We start from the raw sequence: 13633 nt of genomic DNA on the forward strand, positions 1-13633 counted from the left end.
AATCAACTCAGCAAACCTCCGCCCAGCACATCTGCACCTGGTTAGGGTGTGGCTTCCAGAAGGAGGGGCAGATGTCCTGCACGCAGGTTGCTCCTAGCTCCTCCTGAGGGCAGAGGTCACCAGAGCTGGCTGAGGCCCAGTGGCTCCCGTTGGCTCAGGTGATGGAGCCAATGGACTCGCCGTTCTCTCTGAGGGCCAAGGGGATGACAAGTTCAGGGTACGGTGGGAGCACACAGCAAATCCCCCTTTTGTTTCCTATGTGGGACATTTTGAACCGAATTTAAACCAAACACAGGAAAATGCTAAAATTTTTTTCAGTTTTCTGACACGTGTAGTCCCCAAGACGATGACACATCGCCCGCCCTGTAGAAGGCACGCCCCTCCCTTCTCTACAACCCTTGCCTGCCTTCCTGGGACCTCTCTTCTCACTCACCTTCCTGCCTGACAATGTTTTGTTTCTGATGAAAAGCCATCATTTGTCTGCCTAGGGGATCAATCTCCATCTTCCCACTCATTCTGGTGAGTTTCTGAGCATGATGTCACACATAAGGGGAGGAGGGGCAGTCCCGGCTCCTGCCCTCACAGCCCCATGCCCCCTCCACCCCCATCACCTCACCCTACCTCCATGTCTGGCCAAGTTACGGAGCCTCTGTGGTGAAGGAGGCTGTACGGTAGGAAATACCTTTTCCTTTACCCTCTCAGGTTCAGTAACTGACGTGCGTGTAACTGACGAGCGTGGACTAAACTGACAAAAGATTTAACAGAAGAAAAAAGTTCATTCGTATGCATATGGGAGCCAAGAAAAGTAGCTGGCTCAGTAAATGGTTTCAATTAGATGTTTATATACCTAATTTAATAGGGGAAAGGGAGCCGGGAGAAAAGCCTTCCTACAGGAAAAACAAGTCTCTTTAGGAAAGACAAACGGGTTTTAAGAGAACAATCGAAACATAAGAAGGTATGCGGGGCTTCCCTGGTGGCACAGTGGTTGAGAGTCCACCTGCCGATGCAGGAGACACGGGTTCGTGCCCTGGTCCGGGAAGATCCCACGTGCCGCAGAGCGGCTGGGCCCGTGAGCCATGGCCGCTGAGCCTGCACGTCCGGAGCCTGTGCTCCGCAACGGGAGAGGCCACAGCAGTGAGAGGCCTGCGTACCGGGAAAAAAAAAAAGAAGGTATGTGATAATGTCCCTGAGAAGGCACCTGGGATAGGATTTATTCACAGTATCTCCCCTGGGAGCAGACAGGCCCGACAGAAGGAATTTACAGCAGCCTTATTTCCCAGAAGTTGCTCTTATTCAGATGAGAGATGCTCCAAAAAGGCCTCTTTCTGCATCTATTGATTCTCGAATGCCTTCAGCTCAAAATAAACCTCAGGCCAAGGTGCTATATTTTGGCGTGGCATATCCTGATCCCCTTCACGGTCCTTAACCACACGTTTGCCCTGTCACCCAGCGATGACCAAGTCCCCAGGCTCAGCAGGACTCACTGCCGCACAGGCTCCACCTGCTCTTTCCTCTAAGACCAGGCCCAGCAGATCTTTTAAGGGCCACTCAATCTCCCACATGAGGGTGATTAGAACACCCAGTGAAGAAGGAACCAAGAAGGGAGTGTGGCCCCCACGGCAGCCTGGGAGCCCATTGTGGAGCAGAGAGGAACCGTGTCAGGTCCTTTTACTCCAGGAAGCCGGTGACAGAGGTGAGGAAGTGGGTGGCCGGACATGCCAGAGCCTCCCCCAACCCAGGCCGAGCCAGTGGCCCACGGTCCATGATACCCTAAGTACAGGTCACAAGAACACCCTCTGACAGAGACTCTTCAGCTGGCTGCTTCCTGGAACCCTGGCTATACCGATGCTGCTGAGCGGCTTGGATAAGCATCCTGCTCACATGCGCTGCCTCCCCGTCACCTCCAGCATCCCGTCTCTCCAGGGTTTACTCTTCCAGTGAAACCACGGTTGTGTTTAGAGCCTCTGATAAAGTTTTGCAACAATAACAAAAGACAAGATTTCTGTCCTGATACATCAGATATTCTTCCACTTGGAATAAGATGAATAAATTTCCCTCCCCTTCCAAAATAAATAAAGACACAAGCATTCTTAAATTCCTACACAAGACATGTGCTTGGAAATGCCTGAGACCCAAATATTTTGTCAATTCAGTATGTACTGGGGCACCAAAAAAGACCAAGCAGCGAGTCCTTTTATGATCCTCTAAATTATGTTTTGACTTTTGAGTTTATAGACATCTTGTTTGTTTTTACACGGGACCCACTATATTCCTTCATATGTGTTTCTTTTCTAATATGAGAAAAACTAAGGAGATGAAATGGAAAGTTATTACATTACAGTCCCACATGTTTCCACAGTCAAAGTCAGGTGTTTGGAAAGAATGGAGCTAGAACTGGTTCTATGGGATGGCAGTCTGGCATCCTCTAGATGAGTCCCAGCAGTTAGCAGTAGCTCCAGGACCTGGTTCAGTCAAGGCTGAAAGGTCCATCATCATCATCATCACCAACATCATCATCACCATCATCAAAATCATTATCACCATCATCATCACCAATATCATCATCACCACTATCAGCACCACCATCATCATCATCACTATCATGATCATCATCACCATCACCACCATCATCATCATCACTATCATCACCACCATCATCACCAACACCACCATGATCATCACCACCATCATCACCACGATCATCACCACCACCATCATCATCGTCATCACCAACATCATCAAAATCACCTTGGGGGCTTCCCTGGTGGCGCAGTGGTTGAGAGTCCGCCTGCCGATGCAGGGGACATGGGTTCGTGCCCCGGTCCAGGAAGATCCCACATGCCGCAGAGCGGCTGGGCCCGTGAGCCATGGCCGCTGAGCCTGAGCTTCCGGAGCCTGTGCTCCGCAACGGGAGAGGCCTCAACAGTGAGAGGCCTGCGTACCGCAAAAAAAAAAAAAAGAACATTTATGAAAAGCCAGGAGCCTCCATCCTCACTCAGCATCTTACTCATTAAGGACATGTCAGTGGAGAGTGGAGCCAAACATTCTTGTTCTAGGAAGGAAACAGGCTTTTCCACAAACCAGTTGTCACCAGGACAATGAGAGGTAAGGCCCAGACTGCCATACAGTTCCAGGCTGCTCCCACCCCAAGTGCTGGGAAGGTGACAGGGACAGCCTGGAGTGGGGCCCCCACCTCCCAATCCAGCCCAATCCACTCAGCCCAGAGTATACGCCAGCCCCTACAGTCACCACCTCGTCAGTGCACACACCCATGCTCCCCATCACCCCTCCTGCCTGCTCCCTGTGGAGCCTGGCCCTCAGCAGGAGCTAGTCACCCATGACTAGCACCATCGGGGGCCTCAGAGCCTCATGGGGATCCTGAGGGGCAAAGCAGGTGAAAGCAGTGGCTCAAGGCCCCGAGGCCAGAGTGAGGCCTCCCAGAAAAGCCAAAGGGGGAGTCTGAGGAGACGACAGCCTGAACTCACAATCCCATTAGCTCACCTGAGAGCAGGCCCAGCGGGGAGACAGCAGGCTGGCTGCCCACTAGATCCAGGGAACGTGGGCTGAGCTGGGAGGACATGTGCTCCCCGACAGAGCTCAGCCACCAGGACCAAGGAGCCCCTCACCAAAGCAGAGCCTCGGCTCCCCCTGAGATGAGGCCTCAGACCGGGGGGGCTGCAGGGCTCCTCACCAGCTGCTCCACCAGCTGCTCCACCAGATGCTCAAGGGTATTGGGCCTCCATCTCCCTCAGCCCTGCTTTGCTGTTGCTGCTTCTATGACACCACATGCTCTCCTGGCCCTGGGCTGCCATCCCCTCAGGCTCTCACCCCTTCCCTCTCTCTTTCTCCCTTTGAGGAGGACAGGAAGGACCCTGTTCAGTGCCTCTAGCCCCTCTCAATCTTAGGGGACGGAAGCAGGACATACAGAAAGGTCGTGGTCCAAGGAGCAGTCACCATCTCTCTGCCTAACCATGAGAAAAACATCTGACAAACGCCAGTTGAGGGGCACCCTACGAAATCCCTGACCAGCACACCTCAGAATGGTCAAGGCCATCAAAACTAAGCCAGAGGGGCTTCCCTGGTGGCGCAGTGGTTGAGAATCTGCCTGCTAATGCAGGGGACACGGGTTCGAGCCCTGGTCTGGGAGGATCCCACATGCCACAGAGCAACTGGGCCCGTGAGCCATGGCCGCTGAGCCTGCACGGCCGGAGCCTGTGCTCCGCAACAAGAGAGGCCGCAATAGTGAGAGGCCCGCGCACCGTGATGAAGAGTGGCCCCCGCTTGCCACAACTAGAGAAAGCCCTCGCACAGAAACGAAGACCAAACACAGCAAAAATAAATAAATAAATAAATAAATAAACTCCTACCCCCAAAACTAAGCTAGAGACCCTATCCCAGAGGAGCCCAGGAGATGTGAGGACCACACATCACAGGGGCCTGGCACAGGAAGAGGATGCTACTTAACACTGTGTTGGCGTTGGTTCATAACTGTGATGAGTGCGCCTCATGAGCACAGAGGTTAGTGACGGGGGGTGCGCAGGGCAGGGGACACACACGGATTCTGTCCTTCCTGCTCAGTTTTTCTGTAAACCTAAATCTGCTCTAAAAAAGTTTTAATTAAGTCTATAATTAATTTTTTTAAGTAGCAAGATGTCCCCACAATCACAGCAGCCCAGTCTCTCCAGAGACCCCGAAAGGTGAAAGGACCAGGACCCTCACAATCACCCAGTCTCTGACACAGACGGTGTCCTCTGGGAATCTCAAATATCTGGGCCTCAGCAAGACTGACAGGCAGAGTAACCTTGATTACAAATCAGATTTCCACAAGCTCACTTCTCCTCATAAAATTATACTAAATATTTTATGACGGACCCTCCTTATCTTCAACAAAAGGAATCAAAAAGCAGCAAATCAATGGGGACAGAACACCAGAAAGGGCGTGAGTCAACCACACGTGGTTCGCGAGGTGGGTCCAGGGTCATAGGGCTGCGAAGAACTATATGTTCTCACCCCTGACATCTTGAAAGGGTACAGTGGGATATTCCAGAGGCTATGTACCTGACAGGCAAAGTCGGAACCGACTCAGCAGAAGCAGAGCCAAGAATGCAGCTCCTTTAAGAGATCTGCACAAACGTAAAACGATGGGAAAATAATGCTGTTTTTCTTTAAAACGTGATGTTTACATGTAGTGGATTTATTAAGGAGAGTTAAGAGGTCCTGAGACCGAATTTGAAAGCTAGGTCCGGCGTTTGCAACGTAGGGAGGTGACTGCATGGGCCTGTGGCTCCACCTAGTGCCAGGCAGGGGACACGGGTGGCCCAGCCAGCTAACCGAGGATGGAGCCACCTGACACCACCATACAAAGTCGTGGAGATTCAGGAGGTGTCTTTTTGGGATTCAGGTGAATGTAACATGAAACTCTGTCCTGGCAGGGCTGCTGGGCCCCTCCTCCGAGATGCAGCTCCACAGACCTCGGCACAAGACCGGCTCAGAGCCTCCAGACACCATGGGGAGCACTCTCACCATGCCACTGATGCATTTGCCCGTTAGAGATGGACCCCCCCAGAAAGTGAGACTTGGCTACCTGCACAACCCAGGCCCTGCCCAGGACCAGGCCAGGGGGCTCAAGGAGGGGGGGGGGCTGTGGAGGAACAAGGAGAGGCGGCCTCCAAGTTAGAACTCAGGGACTCACCAAGATAGGGTGGCAGTGGGGCCCCCCGTGGGTGTTGAGCAGCACCCCTAGCCTCCACCACCCAAACGCCACAACTACTCCCAGTGGGAGCTGCCATCTACACCCTAGCAGACAGTGGTGGGGCAAGATTGGATGTGGATCCCAGGAGACCAGCTTCACAGGTGTGCAAAAGGTCACGGCTCCTTTGCTGTGCCTTGATTCACCAAATTTTGTCTCCAACCCGTCCCTCCCCCTCCCTGCAAGCCTGCCCTACTTGCCGTCCAAGCCACAGGCCACCGGGACAGCGCCCCAAGTCCTTAACTGACTCATGCTGGAATACAAGCTTTGTCCACTGTCACCTGTCTTCCCAGCCTGTTTTACACAAAACTGCCTGGTGTCCACTCCATGACACACCTCAAAACGCACCTGGAACAATAATTAAGTAGCTAACTCAGGTTTCCAGAACAGCCCTTTAGGAGGGAGGGAGGGTGTCCCTCGAGAGGGGCAACGTGGGGAGGGGAGACTTGAGAGGGAGGACCTGAGGAAGGGTCCTGAGAGGGGGGGACATGGTTGGGGGGACCTGAGAGGGAGGACCTGAGAGGGGGGACATGGGTCAGGCAGAGGCACCCTGCCGGCTCTGTCGCCTGACTCTAACATCGCCCCTTTTTTCACGGAGTCCCGCGGCCAGTCACGCTCACCAATGCCGCCGTGGGAGTGTCCGGCCCCCTCAAAGGTCACCTACCGTAACTTGACAGGAGCCTGGGAAGCCACATCAAGGGAACACCTGAGAGTCACAGACGTGACAACACCGGCTCCCTCCACGCCACACTTCCGCCCTGAGGACGCCATCGCCCGGCTCCAAGATGGCTGTGCCACGCACGACGTCGTACCACAGAGGCCCCGCCCCTCAAGCGGAGGGCCGGCCCTCTGAACGCCCCGCCCACTCCGCTCTTCGACCCGGAAGGGATCTCCCAAGGCGGCAGCGAGCTTCCAGTGCCACAGGCAGTTGAAAAAAGGGCCGCGGCGGGCCTCGCGCACCTGCCCAGGGTTTGGCGGCCCGGAACCTCCTGCAAGGCCTTCCCTCGCGGAGCCGTACAGTACTTTCTTCATGATAAACACCCCACGTTAACACCAGTAAGAGCGCCGGAAACCTTTGTTTGGCTCAAGCTTTCTAGATAAATGGGCCGTCAGCCTCCGTGCTAGGAGTCCTCGTCCAGTAAGGACTTTTGATAACGACATCTGTCGCGTGGGGTTTCCTGCCGAAATCCCGGCCGTGAGGGGAAACCCACTGACCCTGCTCTACGGTCCTGGCGGCCGAGGGGCCAGAGCCCCGCGGTGCGTGGGCTCCTCCCGAAGCCAAGAGCAGATTCGTCCTGGGTGAACCCGAGCAGCGAGCTTGGCACACCCTGGGGCCGTGAGCGTGGGGAGCGCCCGGCGTGTGTGCCCTCGGCGCCGCTCCCGCCCATCTCCACCCCGCCAGCTCCGCTGTCCAGTTCGCGCTCCCAAGGAGCTCCTTGCGTGGATTCCCGTTGGCTTTGTCCTCTCCCGTGTCACATGACAGACACTCCCCCCCCCTCCCCGGGAGATTTAATTCCAGGGGTGGGAGGGGTGTCTGGATCCCTCTAACTCTAGTGTCTGCCTCTGAGGCTTCAAGTTCTGCACCCCATCTGGCCAGAGCAGTCTGCACAGACTGCATCCCACGGTGGCAGACACGGCCCAGGGGAGGGAGCCCCACGCTGGACCTGGGAGGGGTGAACGTCCACAGTCCCCATGGAGACCTCACCCCCTGGCACAGGACAGGGGTCCTTTCTGGGAAGAGAGCTTTGTGATAGTTGAGGGTGCCCATTCAGTCACTTGCACTGTGCAGTCACCAGAGCTTCTGCAGCTTCTGATGAAATGAGCAGATGGCCAGGGATTCCAGGTGTTTGAGGGAAGTCACTAAATGAAGGACACAACACCCACAGAGAGGGTGGGACCTGGGCAAGCCCCAGAGCCTCAGTTTCCTGCTCAGCACAGGGGCCAGTTCATCAGACCCACCCTAGACGGCGAGTACTGCTGGACATTGTCCTTGCCTTGGGAGGCGGCCCCTGCCTGACAGAGGTGTCTCCTCCCTTTGCTTTTGTGGAAAACCTCTGGGCACTGAAATTGTTTCTAGGAGGCCTCTTTCATCCACCCCCACGTTGTGGTCGTATTGCTTGGGACTAGAAGCACACGTGCTGAAGGTGCAAGTCCCACTGCGCTTGGCCACTGGCCCAAGGGCAGCGGGCGGGGGCTGGGGGGGGGGCTGATAGGCTGGTCTGCACCTGTTTCCTCTGTGAGGCAGCAGAGGTGAACTGCTCCTGGAAGTGGCCCACTGCGCTGGGCCAGCCTTGCTCCATCTTGTCAGGGGGTGCGTGTGTGGGGTCAGCTGTGAGACAGAGTGCGGGGGGCCCTCCACACGCCCCCAGCCCCACTCGCGTAGCTGCACGCTGCCGCTGCCCCATGCTCAGGTAGAATTCTCTGCAGTGCTGCACAGACCTGGGGGGTGCAAGTCAGAGGGAAGGCTGAGAGCCACGCCCAGGCCTTTGTGAGAACGCACTGGTGGCCCGATGTGTGCGTCTGCCCCACTCACCCACCTTCGTGGTGCATGGCCCTTTGGGGGTGCAGACCGGTAGACTCACCAGCAATGCACAGGACCACTGAGTGGCATCGGCCTCATCAGGAGGGGACCCCCATGGCCTGTGGGCACTGGAGTGTTCGGTGCTTAGGCGGGTGCAGGCCCTGGGCCTGTTCCTGAGCCTCGGAGTCCTGAGATACAGACCATGTGCGTCTTCCTGTTCCACATGCTGGCAGGAGCCAGCATCGCAGGAGGACTGGAGCGGGCGGGGAAGATGGAGTCACCTGTGGACCACAGAGCCGTTAGAATAAACCACTTAACCGCAGTCACTTCCCTGAGACTTTATGACTCAGACCTTGTGCCGACTAGAGCCCATGATTCCCTGGAATCATTTGTTGTATATTTTGCACACAGTGAGTCTAACAGCTTAAATTATTTTTGAAAATCGTTTTCAAACATTCAAAGACTATCCAAGAACTACCTAGTTTTTTGTGAGCTCTGTTTAACTGGGTGAAATAAAGCTTCTTTGGTATCTTCCAGTCCCCGTGTTCGCCTCTGCTGGTTTTGTTTCCAGGGTCAGGAAACAAGTAGGCACATCCCCCGGGGCCACTGTCACTGTGCCTCAGGAGGGGGTCAGCCTGTTGTAACACCAAGGGTCCCACACCCACCCTGGGACGGAGAGCTGTCAGGCCGGGCCCCCGCCAGGCCTGGGCCCCGCAGCGTGGAACACTTGTCTTTTAGTTTCCTCACTGGAGGCCAGGCCAGTTGTATGTAGGGTCTGACCTCCCCAAGGTCTGAAGCGAAGCTGCAGACACAGGGGAGGTGGTCTCACTCAGGCCTCATCACGCCTGCACGTGGGGCCGGATCTGCCCAGGCAGGGCACTCCATTGCTGGGGCACCGTGTGGAAGAGAGCCCTGGTCTCGGGAGGACCCTGAGCGGGGAGCTGACAACAGCCTGGGTGGCCACGCTGGGTCACCAGAATGCCCAGAAGGGACCAGGTGAGAGGCCGGCCTCAGCTCTGGCCCCGCCCAGCAAGGCCACGGGTTGGAGTGGCATTGGGACAGCACCAGGCTGCAGGTCCCATCTGGTGGGGGCGTATCCTGCCCCTGCTCCCTGAGCCCTCCTTGGGGACCCTGCCCAGAATGGGTCAGAGCACCCCATACACACCACTGTCTGATTCTTCCTGAGCACTAAACCCAGCACAAGGGGGACCCTGCCTCAGGGTCTCACTTCACCTCCCCCCATGCCCACCCTGTCCCCAGGAGCCCAGCCCACACCCCCGCCCCAGTCAGGAGCCCTGCAGGTGTGGGGCCTGGAGCAGCCATTTCTAGGCCAGTCAGGAGCCCTGTTGGTTCTCACCAGCAGCCCAGTTACTGGAGATAATTTCAGAAAGGCTGCTGGTCTCCCTGGATCTGCTCTGGGCAACTGCGAGGTAGGTCAGCTGGAGCACAAGCCGTCACTGCTTCTGGAACGTCCTCCTCCCACCGCAAATCACTGGGCCTTTGCTCATTCCAGACCCACCCGGTACCCCTGGGGTGTCTAGGGTTCACAAGTGCAGCCTCCCAGGAAAGTGAGAAATAGGAGTTGCTGGGTCCCCCAACTCTCACCAAGGACAGGAGCTTCACAGGCTCACATGAGCAGGCATGCGTCAGCTTGACCACCGCGTGGAGTTTTGGCCTCTGCCACATGGGGCCACCAGGGTCAGCACAGGGACCACTTCTGAACCCTGAGGGTCCACAGGGCAGCAGGTGTGACCAGCACTCATAGACAGGAAGCAGCACCTCAGAGCAGGAGTGCAGACCCTGCGCCCCCACACAGCTCCCTCCTGCAGTCCAGGCTCCCGCCATCCTGATGACATGACGATGCCCAGGTATGTTCAAGTGTCATCACTAGGCCTGTGTGCAGCTCTAAGGCTGATTTCAGCTGTGGTCACAGTGGAGTTCTCTGATCCACAGAGGAGAGATCAAACAGCGCCCGCAATGCAGGCCCCGGAGCAGACCACAGGGGCCATGCCCTGCCGGGTCACACCAGGGCATCTCCCAGAGGACTCTCAGGACGCTGTTGGGCCAGAACCTGGTCCTGGGTTCCCTGTTCTGCCTACACCCGCAAGGGAAAGGTGTGGCTGGTGGCTGGCCCTGGCTGGCCTGGGTCTCGGTCTAAATCTTGAGCCAGTTCTGGGGGCTGACTCGACACCCTGCCCCGTGCCCCGACCCCTTGTGAGCTGGGCCCCCAGCCACAGGAGAGCCCCAGGTAGCCCAAGCAACACAGTGCACGCCCAGTCACAGGGCACCCAAGGGGCCAGGCAGGGGCGAGGAGTGAGGCCAGCATTGCCAGCCATCTGCCCTGAGGAGGACGCTGGCACCCTTGGCTCTAAGCCCCCCAACCCTCATAAATCCATAATAAAAATAATCCCTGCTTTTCCTAACATGCCCCAGTTCCCGAAGTGCCTCCTGATCCGTCATCACACTGATGTGCCAGAGGGGCCGGGGAGGCGCAGCTGACCTTGTTTTATGCAATCACAACAGGGAGGGCCCAGGAACCCAAGGCAGGCAGGGAACACCCCCTACCCTGTCCTGCCTTCTGAGTGGGCGCAGAGTCAGCCAGGGGAGGCTGCAGGAGCACCTGCCGAGGGTCTGGCCCCCGCTGCCCTGGGGAGCTGTGGGGTCTGGCCTCCGAAGGGATTGGTTGGTGAGCTGGGCCCTGCCACCCACCACAGCTGCCCAGTCTGCCTGCCTCTGGCCTGGGAACGCAGGGCAGGGGCCGGAGCAGGAAGCAACTCCACCCAGGCCCAGGTGGCCTGGCCAGAACAGGCTCACACTGTGGTGGGTCAGCTCTGGGCCTATCAGTGTACACTGCTGAAGCCCCACGGGGATGTAGCATCTTGACCCCATCCTTGCTATTCCCACCTAGCCTGGTGACTCCAGCCCATGAGAGGCAGCAGGGGCTGGGGTACAACCTAACAGCTGATGGTCTTTGGTGCTGCACAACGTGACAGCCCAGGAGCCCATCCAGCCCAGTGGGAGGACACGTCACCCAGGGCCAGAGCTGACCCCACACTGCTCCCTGATGCATCTGCCACCCTCAGCTGGTGCCCCAGCAATGGAGTGCCCTGCCTGGGGCTGGTAGAATGTGCCTGATGAAGCCAGATCCCCAGGGTCAACCCAGCCCTGAGGAGGGAGGGCAGAGTGGGGGCGGTGCCAGGGCCTGGCCCAGGTGGCAGGAGTAGGCGGGGCACCTGCCTGGGCTCTGCCCGCCTGTGTGCCCGGCTCACTCGTCCATCACTTCGCCCTCGCCATCACTTGGCCCTTGTCATCTTTGCCCTAGCGGTCACCGTCCAAGGTAGGTCTGGTGAACTGGCCCCTTGTGCTGAGCAGGAAACCGAAGCCTGGGGCTCTGGGGCTTGCCCAGGTACCACTGGGCTGACCTGGACCACCCTAACCCCCGAGGCACCCTTGCCTGTCCGTCTTCGGGCGAGGGCAGCCGCCCTGCGTGTCGCAACGGGCCGGCCTGACCGGTGGAGAGGACCCCTCCGTCCGCGGGCTGGCTGCGTGGGGAGATGCGTCCGTGCGCCGTGCGCGCCGCCCGCAGTGCCCGCCGAGCCAGCGCCGTGCGCCGAGGCCGGGGGCGCGCAGGTCGTGCGGCGGCGGCTGCGGCTGCGGCGGCTGCGCGCAGGTAGGGCTGGCGGAGACGGGGGAGGGGGCTGCGGACCGGGCTGCCACCGCCCCCAGCCTGGGAGGCCCCCGCCCACGTGACTCTCTGAGAACCTGAGCCGCCGGGTGGGGTGCTGGAACTCGGGGTCTCTAGGAGGGAGCCCCTGCTCGCCCCCCTGGCTGCCCCTGAGAAGTCCCCCTACTCCCCCGGCTCTCACCCTCGCTCCTGGCTGACCCTCCCAGGAGCTCCCTCCACGGCCTGAGGCAGGCGAGGTCACAATCCTGGCAGGACCTGCCCACACTTCCCAGGTCAAGGAAGTCGGTTCTCTGGCTCCCAGCCTCAGTGATGAGGGCAGGGGATGGGGGACAGCAAGGGGCTCCCTGGACCCCTTGAGTAGGCTGCAGCAGGGGAGACAAGGAGCGACCTGCCCTCACTTGACCGCAGCTGGCCGGGCCTCCTGAGAGGTCTGAACCTGTGGCCGTGACGGGCGGGCCGACCCCACCCCACCCCACCCCACCCCACCCCACCCCATCCCCCCCACCCCCACCCTCAGAGACGGGGCCAGGGGCTTGTAGGCAGTTCAGAGGAGACACTGGGCAGTGGGAGGCGTCAGGGGTTCCAAGTTTTGGACCAGCTGCTCAGCCTGGGACCCCAAAATCCCCAGCACTTGCCCCCAGCCCCCTGGCCAGAGATGCAAATAGCAGCCTCACTCTCCTGGCCCCTGGATTAACCTGCCCTCGGGGTGGGCTTTGCCCATGCAAAGCACGGGGAGGGTGTGGGTGTGTGTGTCAGGGTCCCACCCCTGACATGATAGGTTTCTGCTACCAGGAGTGGAAAGTGGGTCTTGCAGGTGGAGGGTCAGGGGACCTGTCCTGTTCTGCTATTCCCCAGCACGGGGACATTAACCCACTTTCTCCAACCCAGAGGCCCAGCCTTGGTGAGGCTTTGCTGGTGGGTAGGGGTGGAAAGTTTTCTCTACAGTTAATTAGCCCCATGGGAAGTGGGAGGCAGGCATGCAGGGCCTCATTAGTGGGGCCTCAGCTCCAGCCCTGTACCCTGGTGAGTGGCATGGGCTGTGGGGACCTCCCTAAGCAGTGAGCTGGTGTCAGTGTGATAGGGTGGGGGCTCCCTCCCTCCCTTTGTTTAGGGGGTGGGTGGGATGGGGCTCACCAGTGGGGAGGGAGCATCTGGAGGGTGATCGTAGGCTGGCAGCCCCCTGGCTCTGTTGATTCCTCCCATACCTTCTAGCCCCAGGCTGGCCACTTCCGAAGCCCTGGATGCCATGGAGGAGTGGGACGTGCCCCAGATGAAGAAAGAGGTGGAGAGCCTCAAGTACCAGCTGGCCTTCAAAAGGGAGATGTCATCCAAGACTATCCCTGAGTGAGTCCCCAGGACCCCATGGAGCCCTGGCCACACCCCACCCAAGGCCAGCCATGGTTTGCATCTCATTTCCCTGCTCTGTGCTCATTTGTATGAGCCAAGACCACACACACCCCGACTGCCATCAGGCAGCACTTCTGAGGGAGGGCAGGTGCCCATGTGCTCACCCCACCCTCCCCACCCACAGGCTCCTCAAGTGGATTGAGGACGGGATCCCCAAGGACCCCTTCCTGAACCCCGACCTGATGAAGAACAACCCGTGGGTGGAGAAGGGCAAGTGTGCCATCCTGTGAGGCCCCCACACCCCAGACTCATGCCTCCCTGTGAAGAGGAC

General features: G+C 58.3%; 1 protein-coding gene and 1 long non-coding RNA gene across 2 annotated transcripts in view; one reads left to right on the forward strand and one right to left on the reverse strand.

Moving 5' to 3' along the window:
• Positions 1–6513, reverse strand: part of LOC308629700 — a 48230-nt gene extending 41717 nt beyond the window's left edge. Inside the window, exon 1 of the long non-coding RNA XR_014017701.1 lies at positions 6414–6513. This is a non-coding gene — a long non-coding RNA (uncharacterized lncRNA). The remainder of the gene's footprint in view (positions 1–6413) is intronic.
• A 6688-nt stretch (positions 6514–13201) lies between these two features.
• Positions 13202–13592, forward strand: GNG13 (G protein subunit gamma 13; the record flags this gene model as incomplete). Its single annotated transcript, XM_081256724.1, has 2 exons — positions 13202–13299; positions 13487–13592. 2 exons carry the CDS (start codon positions 13202–13204, stop codon positions 13590–13592), a joined length of 204 nt encoding a protein of 67 aa, XP_081112850.1.
• Between the last annotated feature and the right edge of the window lie 41 nt (positions 13593–13633).

The sequence above is a fragment of the Mesoplodon bidens genome (assembly GCF_964165515.1).
Source record: "Mesoplodon bidens genome assembly, chromosome: 15".
NCBI lineage: Eukaryota > Metazoa > Chordata > Mammalia > Artiodactyla > Ziphiidae > Mesoplodon > Mesoplodon bidens.